The sequence below is a fragment of the Balaenoptera acutorostrata genome, chromosome 14 (genome assembly GCF_949987535.1).
Source record: "Balaenoptera acutorostrata chromosome 14, mBalAcu1.1, whole genome shotgun sequence".
NCBI lineage: Eukaryota > Metazoa > Chordata > Mammalia > Artiodactyla > Balaenopteridae > Balaenoptera > Balaenoptera acutorostrata.
In genome coordinates, this window is record NC_080077.1 from 33,858,411 (window position 1) to 33,884,163 (window position 25,753).

The following is a 25,753-nucleotide window of genomic DNA, read 5'->3' on the forward strand; positions in this document are numbered from 1 at the left end:
TTAGAAATATGGAGTGTATACTGGCCTCACCATTTTTATTCCTTCTAAGTCCAGGCACCATAGAGAGAGAAATGACTAAATCTCTATTTTAATAGCTGCTGTAAAGTATTTTGCTCTGTAGGGCCTATTTCAGCAGTTCCTGGTGGTAATATATGGCATTTCCCTGATTAACAGCCATTTTATAACTTGTGTAATTGGCCACAAATCAGGGGAATGTCATAATGTAGCAAGAAAACATTCTCATTTCCATCAGAGCCTTGGCTTGGATTTCTGGAGGAATTATTACTTGAGTAGTTTGTGGGTTTTCATTACTTTAAATAATGTACTACCTGAAGTACAAAAAAAGACATTTAAACTAATGAACATTTCTGTCACCTAACCCTTTCTACCATGCCTGTCCTTAGATTTCTTTTTCCCTTGGAAAAAAATTCTTAAAAATAGGATTCTTTTTTCATTTTTATAACATCAGTATTTGTGGGGAAATAGAGGCAAGGGCAGGGCTGGGAGTAGGGTGAGGTGACTCAGGCATTCACCTCAGGTGTGAAAGTCAAAGGGGCACCAAAAAACTCAGTGATCAAGGTAAAAATGTTTTAATGCAGTATTTTTTAAAAAATCAAAAAGATCAATGATGAGCAAATATTAACATTTAAAATAAAAACAGGATCTAACTCTGCACTTGCATGGCTCAACCTCTCTTACCTCACCCTGACCCCAGCTCTGGGCAAGGACATTGGAGACAAAGGAGTGATGGCAAAGTAATGAGATCAACTCAACTTGCCCAATAGGATAATAGGGCTGACTCTATAGTTGCTGTTCAGGTTGTAATAAGTGCAATCTCCTGCATAGGATTATATATATATATAAGGGGTTGTATTTCACCTGTGATACATAATCCAAAGCATTTACTATCAGAGTGCCATCTATAATGGAGAAAGAACGTGTAATTCCATACCAGCCTCTATTGGAGACTATTCGTTTAAAGCATGACAAGTATAAATGATGATAAAACCTCTTTTCTTTCTAAGGTTAGTAAAGACCAACACCATTCTTTTATTTAAAAAATATGCTTTATTTCCTGATTTGAGATAGTCATTGTGATACTATACACCAGAAATACAAAGTTAAAAAGAAGACCCTGTGACTGTCCTCAAGAAGATGGAAGCCAAGTCCATGGCTGCAGTGATTTGATAAGTCTATGAGAAAGGGAGGCACAGAGAAGAGGCATGTAATTCAGATGGGGTGCTAGGTTTCCCAGAGAAGATGACACTTGAGCTAAATCTTGAAGGTCTGGTAGAAGGCAGTTGGATGAAAAAGAAAGAAGGATGGTGAGAAGTTCCAAAGAGAAGAATGAACACTGTGGAATGTGGAGGCTTGAAATGGTAGCATGTTTTCAGAGGACATGAATGTTTCAGTAAGGTTGCAGAGCTGGATGCAAGCCAGAAAAGGGTGAGGAGTGAGACTGAAGATAGAAACAGGAGGCAATTAAATGAGAACAGGAGATATTTGAATGAAATAAAAATATAATAGCTTATCTAGAGTGTGGCTGTATTGAATGATACATTTTTAATGCAAAACCCATAATATATCAGGGTAGATATATTATGCACTTTGATCCTTGAATTAGGAATAAAATACATACAAATGTATTTAAAAGGTGAAAACTTTTCGAGATGTGCCCCACTAAATCGAAAGTTTCACAAGGATATTTATACTACATCTGCCTGATTCATTCCTTTGTGACTATAATTTCTAAAGTCAAAAAAAAAAAGGTGGGGTTTGGTGCTCTTTAAAATTTATCATACTTTAAAAGTTCCTATACTCTAGATACAGATGAAATGATACTATAGAAATTAGGTTTAAAAATTATGAAGTATTGCCCCATGCAAAATGAGGTGTGAAGGCAAAATACTGTAAAACTGATGAGAGAGTTTACTTGCACTAAATCTAGATAGTAAAAATAATCATAAAAATTATGCTGCAACAATTACACTTTTCCAATAATGTGATAAAATATCCTACCAATTACAACTACAATTAAACTGAAAATAATAAGAAAAAGTGGTCACACTAACCTTTTACATCATTTGCTAACTTCTTGGCTTCATTAAGAAACCCGAAGCTTTTCTGAAGAGAGCCTTTGGCACCTTCCTGTAATGAACCCTGAGGACCTGTTGCCTGTGGACAGAAAAAGAAGTGTCACATATCTAAAACAAAAGAATTATGGAGTAGAGATATCTAGCAGGCAATTGGTACACAGAGTTTACCTTCAGGAAAGCATTCGGGGCTACATATGCAGAATAATAAATTATCAGCACGTATTTGTGATTAAAGCCAGGAGACTGTTTATTGGGAGATGAGACGAAAGCCTAGAATAGAACCCTTAGGAATCCCAACATTTAAAGGCAGGTACAGAAAACTGGGCTGGCAAGGTGATTGAGATTCCAGAAAGGACAAAGAGAACCTAGGAGAGCATGATATTATGGAAATCAAGAGATACAGAAGTGGCTCAGAGTATGATGACTGGCTATGTTGCAAGGTCAAAACTGGTCAGTACTATCAAGTGCTGTCGAATGGTCAAGCAAATTAAGAACTAAGCACATCCTTGACTTTATCCCTAAGCACATTTCATTCAAGTTGTGGGGTAAGTGGGGGAGCATTTTCTGTCCCCTAGGTGTTGAAATGAGGAAGAACACTGCTCCTTTTTTGAAACTCATCTCAGAGTACTAGGGCAAAACAAAATCTTCTAAATGACAATCTCTGAGCCACGATCATCTCCTAGCAAAGATGGATTTGTTGAGTCTTGTACTAAAAGAGGTGACACAAAGATAATAGAGTGATATGGGAAAAGGATCATTTAAATTGAACGTTTAGTTATCCATTTTAATAGTGTTTGCTCTTCAAGAATCATTACATAGTACATTAATACCAAAAGATAAATCAAATAGGATCTTACCTGTATATTTTAAATTGGAAGAGTATTTCAGGGTGCAAGAAGAGCTAGAGAATGCTAAATACTTACTGTTGAAGTTATAGATCTGAACTCAGGTTAGCCCAGACATAATACTCTTCAAATACATCTCCAGTGCCTTAATAACATTTTTTATCAGTCATATGACTTAAACATTAAACTAGGAGAGATTACAGAACTTGCTACTGTAGTGGCAAAATTTATTTGAAGGTGTTATTCCAACAGTTTAAAATAATCTATTGTTCATAGAACAGATTGATTATATAATACTATGACATCTACAAAGGGACATATTGGAAACATCTACATAAACAAAAAGAGACATTGTGCATTTATATCTAGCACTTGCAAAAAGAGCTGTCTGACAACCCTGACAAATTATTCTATGGGAAATGGACACTCTCTTCAATGGAGAACACAGAAATTCTTAGTCCTGCAGTTTCCTGTGGGAAATTAGGTACAGTGACACCACATAAGTGTAATTTATTTTGAAAAAAAAGGAAGAGTGTCAATATAAATGGCACAAATCCAATGTGCCTTACTCAAAAAAAAATAAGCCTCCATTACCCACTCAGGTTCTATATTTGTTCCAAATTTATATGCCATTCTTACTCCCTTGGTTATAGGTTTCCTGAATCAAAACAGATTAGAGAAAGGAAATTACAAAGAAAGAAGGATGAAGATTCTCTAAATAGGCACATGAAAACAGCTGAAGTGACAGCTGACAATCTGTCTGACAATGAGGAAAGAGAAAACCAACAACTAGAGAGAAGAGTTTTTAAATCTCAGAAATCCAAATCGATAAGGATGAAATAGGTTTCAATAGATGCCAATATTATTGTAGTAAAATAACTAATGTTGATAATGATGATCCTGAGCCATCAGGATAACACGGGTCATTCATAGTACCAGATGAAGCCAGACAAAGCAAGCTTTCCCCATAGCCTTAACGTGTGAATTCCTCTCTACAAGAACATAATCTGGTGAGTATCTAACAACCAACATTTTACAGCTAATCTTGGATATGCAAAGTGAGGCATGGGAGTAAAGGAGGGAGAGAGAGTTGACTTGCTGTCCATAAGAAAATTAAAGAAATGAGGTAAGAGAGAAGAGAAGGGCCAGACAACATGCAAAGAGGCTAAAGTCTGAGCCGTGGAAATTGTGGAGGGATTAGGAACAGTGATGGGCAATATTTATTTTTTTCTACTTTCTTACACTTTTCAGCAGTCTTATTGAGGTATAAATAAACTTCACATATTTAAAATTTACAATTTGATAAGTTTTGACATTTATACACCCATGAAACTGCCAAACAATCAAGGTAGAGAACATACCCATCGTTTCTTTTCAATCCCTCCCTTCCACCCCTCCTTGTCTTCCCCCCTCTCCACACAAACACTGATCTGCTTTCCATCACTATTAGTTTGCATTTTATAGAATTTTATACAAACAGAATCATCCAGTATGTACTCTTCTTTTTGTTTGGCTTCTTTCATTCAGTGTAATTATTTTGATGTTTATCCATGTTGTGTGTGTATCAACATGTGATCCCTTTTTTATTTACATGGATATGCCCCAATCTATTTATTCATTCATCTCTTGATGGACATTTGGATTATTTCCAGCTTTGGCTATTCTAAATAGAGTTGCTATGAACATTTGTGTACACATCTTTGTATGAACATATGCTGATTTCTCTTGGAGTGGAAACCTCTAAGTGGAGTGGCTAGATTATCTGGCAGATGTATGTCTACGTTTTTTAGAAACTATCAACATGTTTTCTAAATTATTTGTACTATTTTAAATCTCACCAGCAGTGTATGAGAGTTACGTTTGCCTACATCCTTGTCACTACTTGATATAGTCAGTCTTTTAACATTTTAGACATTCTAATAGGTGTGTACATCATTTGGTTTTAATTTGCATTTTCCTTGTGACTAATAATGTTGAGCATCTTTTCATATGCTTATTTATTTATTCTTTGGCTAAGTGTTCAAATTTTTTGTCCAAGTTTTAACTGGGTTTTTTGTTCTTATTGAGTTTTGAAAGATATTTATGCATAATATGAATACAAATCCTTCATCAGATATGTAATTTGCAAATATATTCTTCTAGTTTGTACCTTATCTTAATAAATGGTTGGATTCGATTTGTTTTAACATTGTCCATAATTTTTGCATCTATGTTCATGAGGGATATTGGTCTATAATTTTCTCATTTTTTTGGTAATGTCTTTGTCTGGTTTGTATCATAGTAATACTGGCCTCTTAGAATGAGGTGGGACATATTTTCTCCTCTTCAATTCTCTGAAGAATTTATTATTTCTTTCTTAAATATTTGGTAGAATTCACCAGTGAAGTCATTTGGAACTGAATTGTGTGTGTGTGTGTGTGCATGCACATGTGTGCATGTATGTGAGGGTATTAAAATACAAATTTAATTCCTTAATGAATATAGGGCTATTCAAGTTATTTATTTATGGATGAGTTTCAGTAGTTTGTGATTTTCAAAAATTTGCCCATTTCATTCAAAATATCTAATTTTTGGCATAAAGTTGTTCATAATTTTCTCTTATTATCCTTTACTGTACGCAGAAGTTGCTGTGATTTCACCTCTTTTATTCCTGATATTGGATATTGGTGGCCTTTCTCAATTTTTCTGATGAGTCTGACTAGATGATTATCAGTTCAATGATCTTCCATTGGACCTTTGCACCATCATCCAGCAACACGACTGAATCCTGACTGAAGTTCATCTGCTGATAAACTTCCCTGCTGTCAATTTCTTGTCTTGCATTTATAAGTGTTGCCTGCCTTTTGCTTCCAGACATCTTGTCTTTCCTGTTTTTCAGGAAGCCAGTGATTTCTTCCTGGATTCTTAGTCAACTACTCCTTGCTCAGATGTAAGGAGATGGGTGGTATATGTGGGGGCGTAGGAGATATTGTAGCAACAAGGTAAGGAAAGACAAGGAGACAGGGAATTTTGATGTGTGGATGAGAGAGTAAGTATTTTGGTTGCAAAGGACTGTAGATTTTATGAAGGATAGTGTTAAGAAGTAAGGCTGTTAGGTAGTTTGGAGTCAGTTTCTGGAAAGTTTGAATGTTAGACTAAGGAAACTGGGCAATAAGCAATATGGAGCCGTTAAAAGTTTCTGAGTAGGAATGTATGCTCAGAGCAAGAGTCCAGGAAGAGGAATTGGGCAGCTGTGTGGGAGGACAAGGAGATATCAGTTGGCTATTGTAATAGTATGAGCCAGAGAAAACAGAGTTGTAACCTTAGGCAAGGGCGTTGGAAATGAGAGGTTTGGGTTCAAGAGATGTGGAGGAATAAGACACGTTTCAATGTTTCAAGAAGCACTTCAAAATATTAAAGTAAAGAGCTGATGGAGTACAATTGTCAGCTATAAGCAGTGTATTAACAATCCAGGTTTAAAAGACAAGTCTCTCATATGATAACAGAATGGAAAACACTAACACGTTATGGATGAACAGAACTGTTTCAATTCATTGGAATTTGGAGAGTTCATTTTCCAACATTGCTTAGTAAGTCACTGAAGCACATCAGCAATATCAGGACAGGTGATGAAGCAGCATTTTCCAAGCTAATTATACTTCATGCATATTTATAAGCATCACATCTGAGTTTCTGGGCTGTGTCTGCAGCATATGTGAAATATAAATGAGGTCCTTAGACTTGCAAGATATTTTGTTACTTGATTTTTAGAGATTGTATTTTTATAAACAATAAGTTCTTCTCTGTGTATATATACATATATGTATTTATAAATTATCTAAAACCTTTTATTATAATATATCACACAAAATAGGATCTATTATTACATGTAGGTTGCTATATGTTTTATTAGCTAATAATCATTTATAGAAAATGTGAGATAATTTAAAACATCAGAGAAGGAAAGATACAGGAAAAAATAAAATGATAAAGTCTACAAAGATTTAACAGAGGCTTGGCACTTAATTGGCTTTTAATACATGTTAGTTTTCTTCTTCCTACTATTTGTTAAGTATTCATAGTGACTTGTTTAGGCACCATGTCATTGATTAATAGATGAATGAATTGAGTAGAGATATCTAGCAGGCTCTCTCAAGCACCAGAATAAGCTCTGATTATTCAAAGATCGAAAGACTCTGCCTTCTCTAATGGAACTGAAGTGAAGCGGAGAGATAAACCAAAAAATCCTTATAAAGAAAATGATGACTGCCATAATGGAGTATGGAAATATCTAAGTGTTTTTTTGTTAGAGGAGGCTCTCTTAGGGGGAGGAGATGTGCAGGTGAGACCTAAAGTTAAGTTTATCAGGATGGTATATCCACACCCCACTGACGTATTATTTAAATAAGCAAATTTAAAAGTTATTGTTTATATTTCTTTCTATATTATATTTTTATTATTTTTCTAAATGTTCCTCTACTAACTTCTTTATTAGAGATAAATTCTCTGAATTCATTGAAAAAGTTGGTGCTAAGGAGAGATGCATAATTGTTTTTGTTTTCTAAAGAAAGTACTAGCTGAAAATTCATCAGCGTGGTTTATAGCCTATTCCATTACTTCCTCTTCATGAAATAATTTATTTTAGAAGACAAGTCTTGCACATTTCCAAAGGGGATAATGTGTCAAGATAATATGTGACTTAGATGATTTTAAATTCCAAATCTTTTTGATAAAGAAAACTGTTCAAAATGTACAGAGGTGTATGTAAGGGCTGATAATTAGCTGCAGTGTGTTTATGTAAAATATTTATCAGAAGAAATTTATATTTGGGCATGTTAGACTGTTGTTTAAAATTGGGGAAAAATTTCTTACTATAATAAAATAAACTCATAGAAGAAATGGTGGAATCTAGCCCTATATACATTTTAAAAGACAAAACTTTTGAGAACACTGAAAAATGTGCAAGTGATGTTACTAGATATATTAAGCTACAAAACAGTTACGTAAAAACTACCCATTTGTACAAAAGCTGTTTGCACAGGAAAAGGTATGGACAGATAAACAACATTATAAAAGTCATTATTTGTGGTTGTTGAGATTTCACACATTTTAGATTTTCTCCCTCTTGCTTGTTTGTATTTCCTATTTTTTTAAAATAATGGACATGAACTGCTTTTGTAATAATTAAAAAGATAATTCACAATTTTTAAAAAAGGAAATCACTGTGTATTGATTTTAAAGGTGTTTTAATATAACCCATATTTTAAAAATCGACAGGATACTAAAATGAAATTGTGAATCAAAAATGAGTTCAGGAACAACCCAAAGAATGACTTTGGTCAGAAATCTGGTTAAAGAAAGGCTGTAGATCCTAGCATTGCGTAATGTCCTAAAATGGGACAGGGGTTCGATGAGTCTCTGGAGGACTGGAAGCAACTGAGCACACAAAGGAGACCAAGGGATGAAATAGAAAATCTCCAAAACTACTCATGAAAATTTAGAATTCATGACTGCGAATTTGCAGCTTGAGAACACCAAGAAAGACAATCGAGAGAGGATTTAAGAGTATATAACTAATTGAGAACAGGTTTTCACCAGTCACAGCATGAGAGCCATTGCTCCATCACCCTTGGGTGCCACTGGCTTGCTGCTGACAAGCTGTTGAGGGTAGGATGGGTGGGTACCACACAGAGTCTTGATTTTGAGTACAGACAATGGAGACAGGTCTATTGAGTTAGAAAACCTCCTCAGAGGGCTTATTGCTTTCTTTCCATTTAATGTCCAGAATCAAACTCAACATGGCAATTTCACTTCTTGATTATTCATATATTTATTACTGTATTTATTCCTACTGGTGGAAATCTCAAATACTAGGTCTGAGAGCATTGCTGCCTTGAATAAAATTAGTTTAAATTTATATTGCATTATAGCATCACCCCAAAGAGTTTCTGTGTTGCTGACTGATGTAACAAACTCTTTGATTTCATTTTTAACACTTTATGCCCTCAATTTTTAAATAGGCCAAACTCTGGGTAATCAAATAGAAGTTTGTTATTCTGCTTCCAATAGATTTTCTTGAAGTTATTGACGCAAATGAGTGTATCATGTACAAAGAAAAATCACTAAAGTCAGCTGGCTTGATGAATACCGTTTTCACACACAGATTCAATATTTTTCTATGTAACTTAGATCCTCACTGACTTTTTCGTATTTGCTCTTGTATGAATCAGTTCTTAGATAAGTTGCTGAATTGCTGACAGAGAAAAAATCCTCACCAGTTTTATTGACAGATTCAATTGTCATACCTATTATGGATTATACTATTTTTCCATTAACACTACACTGGTACAAACTTTAAATCCCGATGATTATAGATATTAATAAGAAGTCAAAATTACTGTTTGAATGACTCCTAAGTAATCACTGGCAGAATAAAATACAAGGTATATGCGAGTTAAAGTTTAAAACTTGACTGACACTATATTATATTGGGCCTTTTGAATGCAATGTGTATTCTGCCAATATTTGCACACTTCTTTATGAAGGAAATAAAAACTCAAAATGACCTTGCAAGTATTCTTTATGTATTTTGATTCATCCAATTACACAAAGCAAATATTAAATAAGACAGACTGAAAAGACGATATGACCACATTTTAAATAGATACTCATTAGAAATACCTTAATGTTTAATCCTATTGTAAGATTCACAGTGTTTAACTATGTGATGTATTGACCGATAGCAGTGATATCAAAAGACTCTGGCTACAGATTAGGAACCAAGATGGTGGAGTAGAAGGACGTGTTCTCACTCCTTCTTGTGAGAACACCAGAATCACAACTAGCTGCTGGGCAGTCATCAACAGGAAGACACTGGAACTCACCAAAAAAGATACCCCACATCCAAAGACAAAGGAGAAGCCACGATGAGGTGGTAGGAGGGGCACAACCACAGTAAAATCAAATCCCATAACTGCTGGGTGGGTGACTCACAGACTGGAGAACACTTATACCACAGAACTCCACCCACTGGAGTGAAGGTTCTGAGCCCCCCGTCAGGTTCCCAACCTGGGGGTCCGGCAATGGGAGAGGAATTCCTAGAGAATCAGACTTAGAAGGCTAGTGGGATTTGATTGCAGGACTTCGACAGGACTCGGGGAAACGGAGACTCCACTCTTGGAGGGCATACACAGAGTAGTGTGCACATTGGGATCCAGGGGAAGGAGCAGTGACCCCAGGGGAGACTGAACCAGACCTACGTGCTAGTGTTGGAGGTTCTCCTGCAGAGGCGGGCAGTGGCTGTGTCTCACCGTGGGGACAAGGACACTGGCAGCAGAAGTTCTGGGAAGTACTCCTTGGCGTGACCCCTCCCAGAGTCTGCCATTAGTCCCACCAAAGAGCCCAGGTAGGCTCCAGTGTTGGGTTGCCTCAGGCCAAACAACCAACAGAGAGGGAACCCAACCCCACCCATAAGCAGACAAACAGATTAAAGCTTTACTGAGCTCTGCCCACCAGAGCAACAGTCAGCTCTACCCACCACCAGTCCCTCCCATCAGGAAACTTGCACAGCCTCTTAGATAGCCTCATCCACCAAAGGGCAGACAGCAGAAGCAAGAAGAACTACAATCCTGCAGCCTGTGGAACAAAAACCACATTCACAAAAAGACAGATAAGATGAAAAGGCAGAGGGCTATGTACCAGATGAAGGAACAAGAAAAAACTCCAGAAAAACAACTAACTGAAGTGGAGATAGGCAACCTTCCAGAAAAAGAATTCAGAATAATGATAGTGAAGATGATCCAGGACCTCGGAAAAAGAATAGAGGCAAAGATTGAGAAGATGCAAGAAATGTTTAACAAAGACCTAGAAGAACTAAAGAACAAACAAACAGAGATGAACAATACAATAACTGAAATGAAAACTACACTAGAAGGAACCAATAGCAGAATAACTGAGGCAGAAGAACGGATAAGTGATGTGGAAGACAGAATGGTGGAATTCACTGCTGCAGAACAGAATAAAGAAAAAAGAATGAAAAGAAATGAAGACAGCCTAAGAGACCTCTGGGACAACATTAAACGCAACAACATTCTCATTATAGGGGTCCCAGAAGGAGAAGAGAGAGACAAAGGACCAGAGAAAATATTTAAAGGGATTATAGTCGAAAACTTCCCTACCATGGGAAAGGAAATAGCCACCCAAGTCCAGGAAGCACAGGGAGTCCCATACAGGATAAATCCAAGGAGAAACACACCGGGACACATAGTAATCAAACTGGCAAAAATTAAAGACAAACAAAAATTATTGAAAGCAGCAAGGGGAAAATGACAAATAACATACAAGGGAACTCCCATAAGGTTAACAACTGATTTCTTCGAAGAAACTCTACAAGCCAGGAGGGAGTGGCATGATATACTTAAAGTGATGAAAGGGAAGAACTTACAACCAAGATAACTCTACCTGTCAAGGATCTCATTCAGGTTTGATGGAGAAATCAAAAGCTTTACAGACAAGCAAAAGCTAAGAGAATTCAGCACCACAAAACCAGCTCTACAACAAATGCTAAAGGAACTTCTCTAAGTGGGAAACACAAGAGAAGAAAAGGACCTACAAAAACAAACCCAAAACAATTAAGAAAATGGTCATAGGAACATACATATCGATAATTACCTTAAACGTGAATGGATTAAATGCTCCAACCAAAACACACAGGTTTGCTGAATGGATACAAAAACAAGACCTATCTATATGTTCCCTACAAGAGACCCACTTCAGACCTAGGAACACATACAGACTGAAAGTGAGGGGATGGAAAAAGATATTCCATGCAAATGGAAATCAAAAGAAAGCTGGAGTAGCAATACTCATATCAGATAAAATAGACTTTAAAATAAAGAATGTTACAAGAGACAAGGAAGGACACTACATAATGACCAAGGGATAAATCCAAGAAGAAGATATAACAATTATAAATATATATGCAACCAACATAGGAGCACCTCAATACATAAGGCAACTGCTAACAGCTATAAAAGAGGTAATAGACAGTAACACAATAATAGTGGAGGACTTTAACACCTCACTTACACCAATGGACAGATCATCCAAAATGAAAATAAATAAGGAAAGAGAAGCTTTAAATGACACAATAGACCAGATAGATTTAATTGATATTTATAGGACATTCCATGCAGAAACAGCAGATTACACTTTCTTCTCAAGTGCGCACCGAACATTCTCCAGGATAGATCGCATCTTGGGTCACAAATCAAGTCACAGTAAATTTAAGAAAATTGAAATCATATCAAGCATCTTTTCTGACCCAACACTATGAGATTAGAAATCAATTACAGGGAAAAAAAAAGTAAAAAACACAAACACATGGAGGCTAAACAGTACGTTACTAAATAACCAAGAGATTGCTGAAGAAATGAAAAAGGAAATCAAAAAATACGTAGAGACAAATGACAATGAAAACACAACGACCCAAAACCTATGGGATGCAGCAAAAGCAGTTCTAAGAGGGAAGTTTATAGCTATACAAGTCTACCTCAAGAAACAAGAAAAAACTCAAATAAACAATCTAACCTTACACCTAAAGGAACTAGAGAAAGAAGAACAAACAAAACCCAAAGTTAGCAGAAGGAGCGAAATCATGAAGATCAGAGCAGAAATAAATGAAATAGAGACAAAAAAAAAAAATAGCAAAGATCAACAAAACTAAAAGCTGGTTCCTTGAGAAGATAAACAAAATTGATAGACCATTAGCCAGACTCATCAAGAAAAAGAGGGAGAGGACTCAAATCAATAAAATTAGAAATGAAAAAGGAGAAGTTACAACAGACACCACAGAAATACAAAGCATCCTAACAGACTACTACAAGCAACTCTATGCCAATAAATTGGACAACCTGGAAGAAATGGACAAATTCTTAGACAGGTATAACCTTCCAAGACTGAACCAGGAAGAAACAGAAGATATGAACAGACAAAGCACAAGTAATGAAATTGAAACTGTGATTAAAAATCTTCCAACAAACAAAAGCCCAGGACCAGATGGCTTCACAGGTGAATTCTATCAAACATTTAGAGAAGAGCTAACACCCATCCTTCTCAAACTCTTCCAAAAAATTGTGGAGGAAGGAACACTCCCAAACTCATTCTATGAGGCCACCATCACCCTGATACCAAAACCAGACAAAGATACTACAAAAAAAGAAAATTACAGACCAATATCACTGATGAATATAGATGCAAAAATCCTCAACAAAATACCTGCAAACAGAATCCAAGAACACATTAAAAGGATCATACACTATGATCAAGTGGGATTTATCTCAGGGATGCAAGGATTCTTCAGTATACATAGATCAATCAAGGTGGTGGACCATATTGACAAATTGAAAAATAGAAACCGTATGATCACCTCAATAGATGCAGAAAAAGCTTTTGACAATATTCAACACCAATTTATGATAAAAACTCTCCAGAAAGTGGACATAGAGGGAACCTACCACAATATAATAAAGGCCATATACGACAAACCCACAGCAAACATCATTCTCAATGGTGAAAAACTGAAAGAATTTCCTCTAAGATCAGGAACATGACAAGGATGTCCACTCTCACCACTGTTATTCAACATAGTTTTGGACGTCCTACTCACAGCAATCAGAGAAGAAAAAGAAATAAAAGGAATACAAATTGGAAAAGAAGAAGTAAAACTGTCAGTATTTGCAGATGACATGATACTATACATAGCGAATCCTAAAAATGCCACCAGAAAACTACTAGAGCTAATCAGTGAATCTGGTAAAGTTGCAGGACACAAAATTAGTGCACAGAAATCTCTTGCATTCCTATACACTAATGATGAAAAATCTGAAAGACAAATTAAGGAAACACTCCCATTTACCACTGCAACAAAAAGAATAAAATACCTAGGAATAAACCTACCTAGGGAGACAGAAGACCTATATGCAGAAAACTATAAGACACTGCTGAAAGAAATTAAAGACAATACCAACAGATGGAGAGATATACCATGTTCTTGGATTGGAAGAATCAATATTGTGAAAATGACTGTACTACCCAAAGCAATCTACAGATTCAATGCAATTCCTATCAAATTACCAATGGCGTTTTTTACAGAACTAGAACAAAAAATCTTAAAATTTGTATGGAGACACAAAAGACCCCAAATAGCCAAAGCAGTCTTGAGGTAACAAAACGGAGCTGGAGGAATCAGACTCTCTGACTTCGGACTATACTACAAAGCTACAGTAATCAAGACAATATGGTACTGGCACAAAAACAGAAACATAGATCAATGGAACAAGATAGAAAGCCCAGAGATAAACCCACGTACCTATGGTCAACTAATCTATGACAAAGGAGGCAAGGATACACAATGGAGAAAAGACAGTCTCTTCAATAAGTGGTGCTGGGAAAACTGGACAGCTACATATAAAAGAATGAAATTAGAACACTCCTTAACACCATACACAAAAATAAACTCAAAATGGATTAGATACCTAAATGTAAGACCGGACACTATAAAACTCTTAGAGGAAAACATAGGAAGAACACTCTTTGACATAAATCACAGCAAGATCTTTTCTGATCCACCTCCTAGAGTAATGGAAATAAAAACAAAAATAAACAAGTGGGACCTAATGAAACTTCAAAGCTTTTGCACAGCAAAGGAAACCATAAACAAGATGAAAAGACAACCCTCAGAATGGGAGTAAGTATTTGCAAACGAATCAATGGACAAAGGATTAATCTCCAAAATATATAAACAGCTCATACAGTTCAATATTAAAAAAACAAACAATCCAATCCAAAAATGGGCAGAAGACCTAAATAGACATTTCTCCAAAGAAGACATACAGATGGCCAAGAAGCACATGAATAGCTGCTCCACAGCACTAATTATTAGAGAAATGCAAATCAAAACTGCAATGAGGTATCACTTCACACCAGTTCAAATGGGCATCATCCGAAAATCTACAAACAACAAATGCTGGAGAGGGTGTGGAGAAAAGGGAACCCTCTTGCACTGTTGGTGGGAATGTAAATTGATACAGCTACTATGGAGAACAGTATGGAGGTTCCTTAAAAAACTAAAAATAGAATTACCAATTACCATATGACCCAGCAATCCCACTACTGGGCATATACCCAGAGAAAACCATAATTCAAAAAGACACATGCACCCCAATGTTCATTGCAGCATTACTTACAATAGCCAGGTCATGGAAGCCACCTAAATGCCCATCGACAGACGAATGGATAAAGAGGAAGTGGTACATATATACAATGGAATATTACTCAGCCATAAAAAGGAACGGAAATGGGTCATTTGCTGAGACGTGGATGGATCTAGAGACTGTCATACAGAGTGAAGTAAGTCAGAAAGAGAAAAACAAATATCGTATATTAACGCATATATGTGGAACCTAGAAAAATGGTACAGATGAACCAGTTTGCGGGGCAGAAACTGAGACACAGATTTAGAGAACAAACATACGGACACCAACAGGGGAAAGTGGCTGGGGTTGGGGATGGTGGTGTGCTGAATTGGGTGACTGGGGTGACATGTATACACTGATGTGTATAAAATTGATGACTAATAAGGAACTGCTGTATAAAAAAAAAATCAAATAAAATTCAAATATTAAAAAAAAAATTTTGAAAAAACCCCATAATATTGAATGAAGGAAGTCAGGCCCAAAAGAATTAAAAAAAAAAAAAAAAGAAGAAGAAGAAAAGAAAAAAAGGCTTTTTCTGCATTTACTGGGATGATCATGTGTATTTTGTTCTTCAATTTGTTGGTGTGGTGTATCACATTGGTTGGTTTGCAGGTTTTGAACCATCCTTGCATCTGTGTAATAAATCCCACTGGATCATGGTGAAAAAAAAAAATCTGGCTACATATGGACTCAAAAATTAATAAAAAAGAAGAAATTATTCGGAATAATACTACTAGTATTAAAAGAAATAACAATAAAGAAAATAATAATAAGGAATGGAAAAATTACAATAATGGAAAAGAATAAATTATGAAAGTAAAAGTTGGAAAGTATTATTTTTATTAGCATGACAAATAAAAACTTAAATGATTATTGCTGGTTTGAAGACAGGCAAGAATTCTATTTATCTTTATTCCTGTGCGTTTCATAATGCTATTATATATTAAGTACAATAAATATGTGTTTTAAAAAAAGGTTTTAAAAAATTTATAGAAAAAATTGAAAATGTGAACATACTTAATACCTCAGGTCAATAAATAGTTCAGAAGCACCTATTATAAGCACCACAACTGCGTCAAGGAAGGATAGTTGGAGATTGAATATTAAACCAGATTAAAAAATAAGTTTTGGGCTTCCCTGGTGGCGCAGTGGTTAAGAGTCTGCCTGCCAATGCAGGGAACACGGGTTCGAGCCCTGGTCTGGGAAGATCCCACATGCCGCGGAGCAACTACGTCCGTGAGCCACAATTGCTGAGCCTGCGCGTCTGGAGCCTGTGCTCCGCAACAAGAGAGGCCGCGATAGTGAGAGGCCTGCGCACCGCTATGAAGAGTGGCCCCCGCTTGCCGCAACTAGAGAAAGCCCTCGCACAGAAACGAAGACCCAACACAGCCAAAATAAATAAATAAATAAATAAAATTAAAAAAAAAAGTTTTAAGCTTTGGGGTCGATATTAACTATCGGCATTAAGCCAAGAGAGGGATCCGAATAGACTGGACAAAGTTTCTTAAAAAGCTATTACTTTAGCTGACACAGCTCAGTACATGGACAACATGCACTCAACTTGGAGACAGATCTTCTAATCCTCAAATTCTGACCTGCTATCTTCTTTCCACAGCCTGATTAGGAAATTCTGGCACACCACTTGAACCTAATTCTAATCAATAAAAAAATCCTACAAGGCATCTACATTCAAATAAATATTCATAGATGATCTCAAACTAAGTAGGCAAAGAAAGTAATTTTATTTTTTCTTTGAAATTTTCTTCTCTATTCAACTTTCCTATCTCTCTTGGCAGTATATATGTCTTGTTCATTCTGAAAATCTGGAGCATCCTAACCTTTCTAGATTCCTAGTATCAATGTTTGGAGATGGGAGGGGGCAATTTACATTTAGTGATCAGCTGCTATATACCAAGTACTACCTATATGAAAATCATGGAATATTACTTGTGAAATAGTGCAAATGAAATTCTCATGGAGTTATTCATGCTTCTGTCCCCTCACGGCCTATTTTCAGCTTAAATTTTAATTCTGGAGACATTATTTTCTGGTAAAAGGAAGTAGGAATAAGAAAACACCAAAGTCACTAAGCTGTGAAATGGTGGCAGCAGGCCATGGGAGCAGAATGCCCAGAGTAGAAAGCAGGCAGAGATGCAACATCTTTCAAAGCCCCGGATGCTGTGGCTGTGCAGTTGGCATCTGACCCAAAGCCTTTTCTCCCTAATTATTTTAAGATTTTGTTTTCTTTTTCTCTTTAGTTTCTGTAGTATAACAATGATCTTTCCAGGTGTGGACTTATTTTATTTATTGTGATAGGCTTCCTTAACTTGAGAAATCATATAATATCCTTCACCAGCACTTGAAAATTTTCAGTATCTCTTTTACTATTACTATTCCCCATTCTCACCCTTTTCAACTTCTGGAACACCTAATAGATTTTCATTTCATTTTTACAATCTATATTCCTTGTTTCTTACACTCCTTTTATGTTTTACCATACTCGTTGCATTCTGGGTAATGTATTCAACTCTTTCTATTAACTCATTCTCTTTTCCTATATATTTTATTTTTAGAAATTTTATTTGCTTCTGTTACAAATTTCTGTAATCTTCTGTATTTTTTCTTTTTGTCACTCTTTTCTATTCTTTTTAACATTTCAATACTTTTAAACACTTTTATGTATATTCTCTTTCAGATTTTTGAATAACTTCAGGATCATGTTACATACTTTGCCTGCCTACCCTCTTTCCTACTTTATTATTTATAGTGTATCCAAACAGACCACTTTTCTGTGTCCTTCTAGATGCTCTAGAGGTTGCAAGAGCCAGGATCAGTTCCCCTCCTCTCCCCATTAAATTTTTAGCTTGGAAAGTCTTGTACCATATGGACTTTAATCCATATATAAATATATACGGTATAAATTTGGACTTCAATCCACAGGCTTATGGTTTTAGCAACTTATGAGAGACATTTTTCACAACTGGAGGCATGAAAAGTAACAACGCTCCTTGGCATGTTCTGGGCTAGAAGGAGTGTTTGTTGATGAGAACAATTGTTTCCAAGTCTCACGGTTTTGCATACTTTCGATTAGTCAAAAAAGACTCCTTGGGGTTTCCCTGGTGGCGCAGTGGTTGAGAATCTGCCTGCCAATGCAGGGGACGCGGGTTCGCGCCCTGGTCTGGGAAGATCCCACATGCCATGGAGCAACTAGGCCCGTGAGCCACAATTACTGAGCCTGCGCGTCTGGAGCCTGTGCTCCGCAACAAGAGAGGCCACGATAGTGAGAGGCCCGCGCACCGCGATGAAGAGTGGCCCCCACTTGTCGCAACTAGAGAAAGCCCTCGTGCAGAAACAAAGACCCAACACAGCCAAAAATAAATAAATAAACCCAAAAGTTAAAAAAAAAAAAAAAAAAAGACTCCTTCTTTTGTAGGTTTAGGATGATGTCTGTGATGTCTTCTCTCCCTGCCTGGGCTTTAAAATCCCAGTCCCTAGACATATGATCTATATTTATGTTCCAAATTCATTGAGTCACCAAGCTGCCAGCTCTAGAATGTGCTATTCTGTTTTACTCTCGTTTTTATTTTTAGATTTTCTTTTGTTTCCTCTTTATAAAATAAAGTATGTGTTAAATTTTGGTGAGTTAGAATTTACCTAGCATTTCTGTGAATTTCTCACATTAGGATGGATCTGAATTAACTCAGACTGCCATGTTATCAGAGCTCCCTGACTTTGCTTTCTAGTAACCTTATTTTCTATCAGGGCTTTTCTCCCCACTGATCTGTCACATAAGAGTGAATTTACAAAAATCCAATTTATTCTGTAGACTCGACCCTAAAGCAAGAAAAAATTCCTTCAAGTTTCAAGTTTTTTGAAGAAAAAACTTCGAGTTTCTATGGATTTTTACTCTCCTCATACTAAGGAATCAACAGTGGGAAGTCACTTACAACAGCAGTTCACGTATTTTTAGGATCAGGTGTCTAAGGCTTTAAACTTATTTAATTTTAGGTATATTTTCCTCCTGTATAATATTTTTTTCAGAATTTCCCCCCTCTCTTTAGTTCATCTGAAGCCTACATATCACTTACACAGCACTGTTCTTTACTAACTGTCCCACTATTATTGTTTCTATGAGAAAATGCATTACTTACAAATTGCGCTCACTTTCTTCTGCATTTTATATTATTTTTTCCTAGATGTGCCTGAGAAAGATCATGCCGAAGATATTTAGACTTATGGCTCCCAGGAGTGATGGGTAACTGTAGCAAGTGACAGAACTTGAATTTGGAGAATAAAGAGGAAGACCACATTGTGTACTGGTGTTGAAAGCAAGTATAAATTCTTCTCAATTTCTAATGCTGATTCTTAGTGAAGACCAGACTAAACACTGAGACTGAGACTAATTGAGAAAGAGGATTCTGGACTCGAGGGTATTAAGGAATTTTGTTGGTGTGCATGTGTGGGGGAGAGAGAGAGAGAGGGAGAGTTTCAGACAGTAACAATGATTGCAGTGTAAAGAAGAGGGTATAGAAGAACAAGAAATATTCAGTTGTTGTGGGAAGTGAAAAAGTGATTCTTTTTTTTTTAATGGAAGATACCTAGGTAAGGTGAGGACTGCCTACATTTTCTACACTGAAGTATATATCACAGAGCACATTCCATTCACTTTGAGAAAGGGAGAGAGGGAGAAAAGAAAGAAAGGAAGGAAGGAGGACAACATTTCAGAATAGATGGAGATTGTGTGATTATTGTTGTGTGATGATTCTTCAGGATCTTAAAGAACCAGATCTAAGGAATCCATTCTACATTAGACTTCCTTTTTGTCGTTGTTTGCTGTTTGGATATACCAGATTCAAGTGCACAGCATCTAAGAACTTCCCAGTGAAAAGGACAGAGGGGCTCATCTCCCAGTGCTACTGACACTGTGCCTATTGCCTCTGGTGGTCATCTCAAGGATCCAGCAGCATATGAAATCTACTTTTCATCTTCTAAAATCTGATCTGCTTGATAACATAGGTTTTAAGTTCACCTATGATCTGGAAAATTTTTTTAAAGTTTTTTTAAAAAAATTTTTTATTTATTTTTGGCTGTGTTGGGTCTTTGTATCTGCGCGAGGGCTTTCTCTAGTTGCGACAAGTGGGGGCCACTCTTCATCGCGGTGCGTGGGCCTCTCACTATCGCGGCCTCTCTTGTTGCGGAGCACAGGCTCCAGATGCGCAGGCTCAGTAGTTGTGGCTCACGGGCCCAGTTGCTCCGCGGCATGTGGGATCTTCCCAGACCAGGGCCCGAACCCGTGTCCCCTGCATCAGCAGGCAGATTCTCAACCACTGCGCCACCAGGGAAGCCCCTTTTTAAAGGTTTAATTCTCTGTTATTTTAGAGTCTGAGGACTTTTTATAGCAGCAAAGCAATAAAGATTAGAAAAAAATTACTGGATCTTCATATTCTATTTTCTAAACGGTGACATATTTCCTTTCTCTTTCTCCTTGTGCCCACCAATGAGAGGTATAAAATGAGATGTTACCTTGGAGATCACGTGTAGGGAAAACAATCTTTCGTACCAATAATAAAATAATAGTATTTTTCTGCCTAGCACTAATAGAAATATAGTGTGTTTTTTCATAATGTCTGTTCCTAAAATAATATTTCATTTTGTACCAAAATGTTCATTGCAGCTCTATTTACAATAGCCAGGACATGGAAGCAACCTAAGTGTCCATCATTGGATGAATGGATAAAGAAGGTGTGGCACATATATACAATGGAATATTACTCAGCCATAAAAATAAACGAAATTGAGTTATTTGTAGTGAGGTGGATGGAGTTAGAGTCTGTCATACAGAGTGAAGTAAGTCAGAAAGAGAAAAACAAACACAGTATGCTAACACATATATATGGAATCTAAGGAAAAAAAAAAAAAGGTCAGGAAGAACCTAGTGGTAAGATGGGAATAAAGACACAGACCTACTAGAGAATGGACTTGAGGATATGGGGAGGGGGAAGGGTAAGCTGTGACAAAATGAGAGAGTGGCGTGGACATGTGTGTATACACTACCAAACGTAAAATAGATAGCTAGTGGGAAGCAACCACATAGCACAGGGAGATCAGTTTGGTGCTTTGTGACCACCTAGAGGGGTGGAATAGGGAGGGTGGGAGGGAGGGAGATGCAAGAGGGAAGAGATATGGGAACATATGTATATGTATAACTGATTCACTTTGTTATAAAGCAGAAACTAACACACCATTGTAAAGCAATTATACTCCAATAAAGATGTTAAAAAAAAAATAAAAAAGAATGAAAAAATAATAATATTTCATTTTGATATTTAAATAAATTATATATACAAGATAAGGGGCTGTTAACTTTTTACATAGGAACTATACTACAACTTGAATTGTTTATAACCTCTACCTGCTTATTATTTAATTAAAATAAAGGATCAACTTTTTTCTCACTCATATTTTCCTTTCAATTCCATTGTTGATTATGTGTGCACTACAAATAGGTAGACTTAAGCAGATTTTTAAAAGTGAAGTGGCTTTACAAATGCTGTCAATTATGCTTTGAGACTATTCCATATTCATTTGTTTCTTTTCGTATGGTGTTTTCAATGCTTTTTTTCTTCTCACATTATCTTACGTCCATCTTCTTCACAGTAGTAATTGATTGCTTTATTGCTTGTCTAATATGTCCTTTTTCTCCTTGTATAAATTCCTGCTTTGTTTCTTTGTCCTTTGTTTCTAATTCATTGAAAACATTCTTCCTTCTTTGCAGGACTAGACTCAAATGACTCTTTCATACATAAATAATAAACTTAATCTTACTCTTCTGTGTTTATCTATAGCTCTAGCAATAATAACAGCTCTAACATTTATGGAATGCTAGTACTATTTAGGTAATTGCTCAATTTAATGGCAAATATATTTCTTTTCCAGTATAATAGAACTATATTATAATGAATTATTAAAATTAAAACTTTATTTATTCTGTTCTTGAAACACGGTCCAACAAACTTTCTGGCCAAATCAGTCTTCTGTGTGTTTGTTGATAGCCACTTAATAAATCAGTGATTCTCTTTAGCTTTTACTTTGTAATTTTTCAGACATTTAATTATTTTTACATGGCTTAAAGAGAAGGAATAACAATAACAGGGGGACATGCTGTAATGCAGTAAAACTTGTCCTAGTTAAAACAAAAAACAACAACAAAAAACTTGTCCTAGCTCTGTTTGAGTTTGGCAAGCCTATAATGTATAAGCATCAGTGTTGAGGAAAAGTGAATATTTCATGTTGGCATGAATATGAGAGTCTCCTGAGTATAAAGTGATGGTATTAAATTTGGGTGAAAATAAACAGGTCTTTAACATAAAATGTTAGAAGTTTATAAAAATGAAGCAATGACAATAATGAGGACTTTATTGGTACAAAATGTTGTAAATAGGCATGAAAAATGTCAATTAGAATGACATTCATTCATTTACTCACGAGTGTCTACTCTCTGTCAGGTACTGTGCTAAATGCTGAAAATGGTGATCCAATAAAACATGGGTCAGATGAAAATGGTGAACTTGAAGACTAGGATCTTCAAATAGATTTGAAAAATGGTTCATTTTGAAAGGATAATTGAACATAGGGAAGTTTCTGTAATAATTGTGTCATGATTTTGAATAAGAAATAAACAGAACATATGGTATTGGTAGAATTCATTCCAGAGAAACCAAAACAGTAGTAACTGCTGATGGAATATGATGCATCATTCACCATGACCATAAAATAAACCTGCAAAGAGTGTGTCAAATACCTCCAATATCCCTGAAATCCATGAAAGCATTTGTGCTCAATACCAAAGCAAAGAAAATACGGATCTGTTTCTTCAACACCCACTATTTATGCATATTTCATTCACAGTCAAGTGTCCAATCAAATTTTTTTTCTCTTGAAATTCTGATGTATTTGGGGGATTCTGTGTGAAGCCAAAGGAGTAAGTGATGGTTCTGAACATTTTAACTCACCATCTGCTTCCTATGAAATGAAATTTTGATCTAAAATAGTATTACCAAGGTTTATCACATAACTTGGTTACAAAATGTTGCTCTACATGTAAAGGAAAAAGATTTGTTACTATTGAAGATACTCAGATAATGTGCTATACTTAGAACCCGAAAACTCTAAAATATTAATTGCAAATTTATTTTGAACAATGACAGCAGCCAAAAGTAGCTTTGAAGGTAAACATTTCAACTGATAAAAACAGTATAATAGTTTAGAAATATATGAACTGGCGTGTTTGTAAAATGTGCGCCTTATAATCAAACTTTACATAGAATCAATTTGTATGTGACTATAAGCTCTGGTGTTAATTTCCAGGGCACTTTCTTAGTGAAGACATATGGAATAATAGTGATAAATTTCCCTGTTCAGAGTCTTATGTTTGACTGTTTTTCCTTTGCGAGTTGATGGCGCAAACCTATTTGGCATCTGCGATAATTTCAAGACCCTTATTAATAGTGGAAAGTAGTAGGCGACTGAGAAAAGAGTTCTGCTATGACTGAGAATCTATTTTGGATAAAATTTAAAAGGAGCCTTTGAAAATAATACAAAACAAATATTCTAATTTACTAGCATTTTCCAGAGCTTTGAGAAATTTGAGAAATTTAGTTCAGGTACTTATTCAAACAGATTGACCTCCATTCTCAGTACATAACGCTATTTGTTTCTTACCAGTTCTGTGGCTTCATGTGCAAGAACTTTGGCTTCTTTGGCAATTTTCTCAGCTTCATCAATATAGTCCTTAATATTGCTGTAAGCTTTGAAGGCTGCAGTGGCATTGAAGGAGATGTTTTTGGCCTCATCAAGGATTCTGTTGGGATTGCCCCAGAAAAGAACATCAGAGCAGTTGGTACTCAACTGAAGGACATCTTACTTATAGCAAATATGGCTTCCAAATGATCATGGTCAGTATAATTATGTTAATTCCAAACCATAGTGAGGTATCTACTAATTGTATTATATTGTAGTTTTCAGTTTAAACTCATATTCCTAAATAATTAAGCAATGAAATACTACCAACATATTTTTAAGTACCCACAGCATCCTCCAGAAGTTTCTGCAACCATGAGCACCATGCAAGTATGAGCAGTGAGACGATTCTTTATGTTATTTGTGAAGCACGCACAGGTTTCAGAGCACTTGTTCTATATTATTGGAATGAACTTCACAAAATCTCTTTAGAGTAGGTGCATTTCTCAGATGAGGACAAATGAGTCTCGGTTATATTGCTTGTCTCAGGTCACATGACCAACATGTCACTAATTAGCTAATTAAGGACTTGGAGCCTGCCTCTGTTGACTTCTAGCTTACTGCTCCATTTACCACCCTTCATGATAAATGAGCAAAATGTTAAAAAATGTTGTAAAATTGTTATAAAATGAATTGTATGTAAATTTTTCCCCAGAGTCTTCAAACATTAATATTTTCCTTTGTATCAAGAGTATTAAGTATTGAAACAGAACCTTACACATGGAGTATATTAAATACAGATTCATTTAGGAAAATTATTCTTGGGGCTAATATACCTATTTTGTTATGACAACACCGAAACTGTAGGGGAAGCACACCAGTTATACCTAGAAGGCTGTTTACTAGTCAAACACACCCCACCAGTTGCCCCTCCCTCACTGACCCGTATAAGAACCCCAGTTATAATGAGCTGTTATTTCACAGGGCAATATGTCGTGTCTCCGTGGAATTTGAAAGAAAAAAACAAGACTTAAAGGCTATGTATTGAGCCACATTTCCAAAAGCCACCCTTTTAACAATAAATAGTTTGATTTCATTAAAAATATAAAACTGAAATTTGAAGCAGAATGTGCGTTTATACATTATTATTTAAAATGCTAATAAGGAAACTGCTGTGCTCTCCAATAAAGAACAGAAAATATTTTTTCTAAGTGTAGCCTAAGGCAGTGTTCACTCCCCACCATGCCATATTTGAATCCACTTTTAACTCAGACTTTTGATGTTGCTCCAGTAGAGTTTTGCCCAGACCCTTCTAATTAGGCTTTTCCACAGAAAGGCCCTCTAGCTTGTATGTGCATAATTACAAAAATCAAGATTTGAAAGCAACTCTCTACCATTTCTGCTAGTCAAGACTTTTGGACAAGTGTCAAGATACATAGACATTTCCAACAACAAATGACATACCTATCAAGGACAGCAGATGAATCATTTAACTGAGCCGCATGGCTCTCAGCCTGGGACACCTTCTCAGCAAGCTTCCTGTCCTTTATTTCTTGGGAGAGGTCATCTATTTTATCTTTCAGATCCTCAGACAGGGGTGGCAATTTAGTTTGAATGTCTTCAACATACTGATATGTAGAGAAAAGAAGGCATTTTAAGTAAGTGAATCCAAGCCTCCTCTCATTTACTAATTTCTCTTGGAGATCTAATTATACACGCTTAGGTTTTTATGAAACTTTAAATTTACTAACCTAGCAAAAAAGAATAGAAAATAAAAGCTATTATTTAATGATAGAGATTAGGAAATATATGAAGGCAATTTATACCAAGAAGAACCTGA

At 36.0% G+C, this 25,753-nt stretch overlaps 1 protein-coding gene across 1 annotated transcript in view; it reads right to left on the reverse strand.

The window, feature by feature from the left end:
* Window positions 1-25,753, reverse strand: part of LAMA2 (laminin subunit alpha 2) — a 646,015-nt gene that overhangs the window by 83,985 nt on the left and 536,277 nt on the right. Inside the window, exons 39-41 of the mRNA XM_007190832.3 lie at window positions 25,378-25,541; window positions 23,896-24,034; window positions 2,073-2,175 (exon numbers count right to left, since the gene is read on the reverse strand). Coding sequence (XP_007190894.2) covers window positions 2,073-2,175; window positions 23,896-24,034; window positions 25,378-25,541 — 406 coding nt within the window. The remainder of the gene's footprint in view (window positions 1-2,072; window positions 2,176-23,895; window positions 24,035-25,377; window positions 25,542-25,753) is intronic.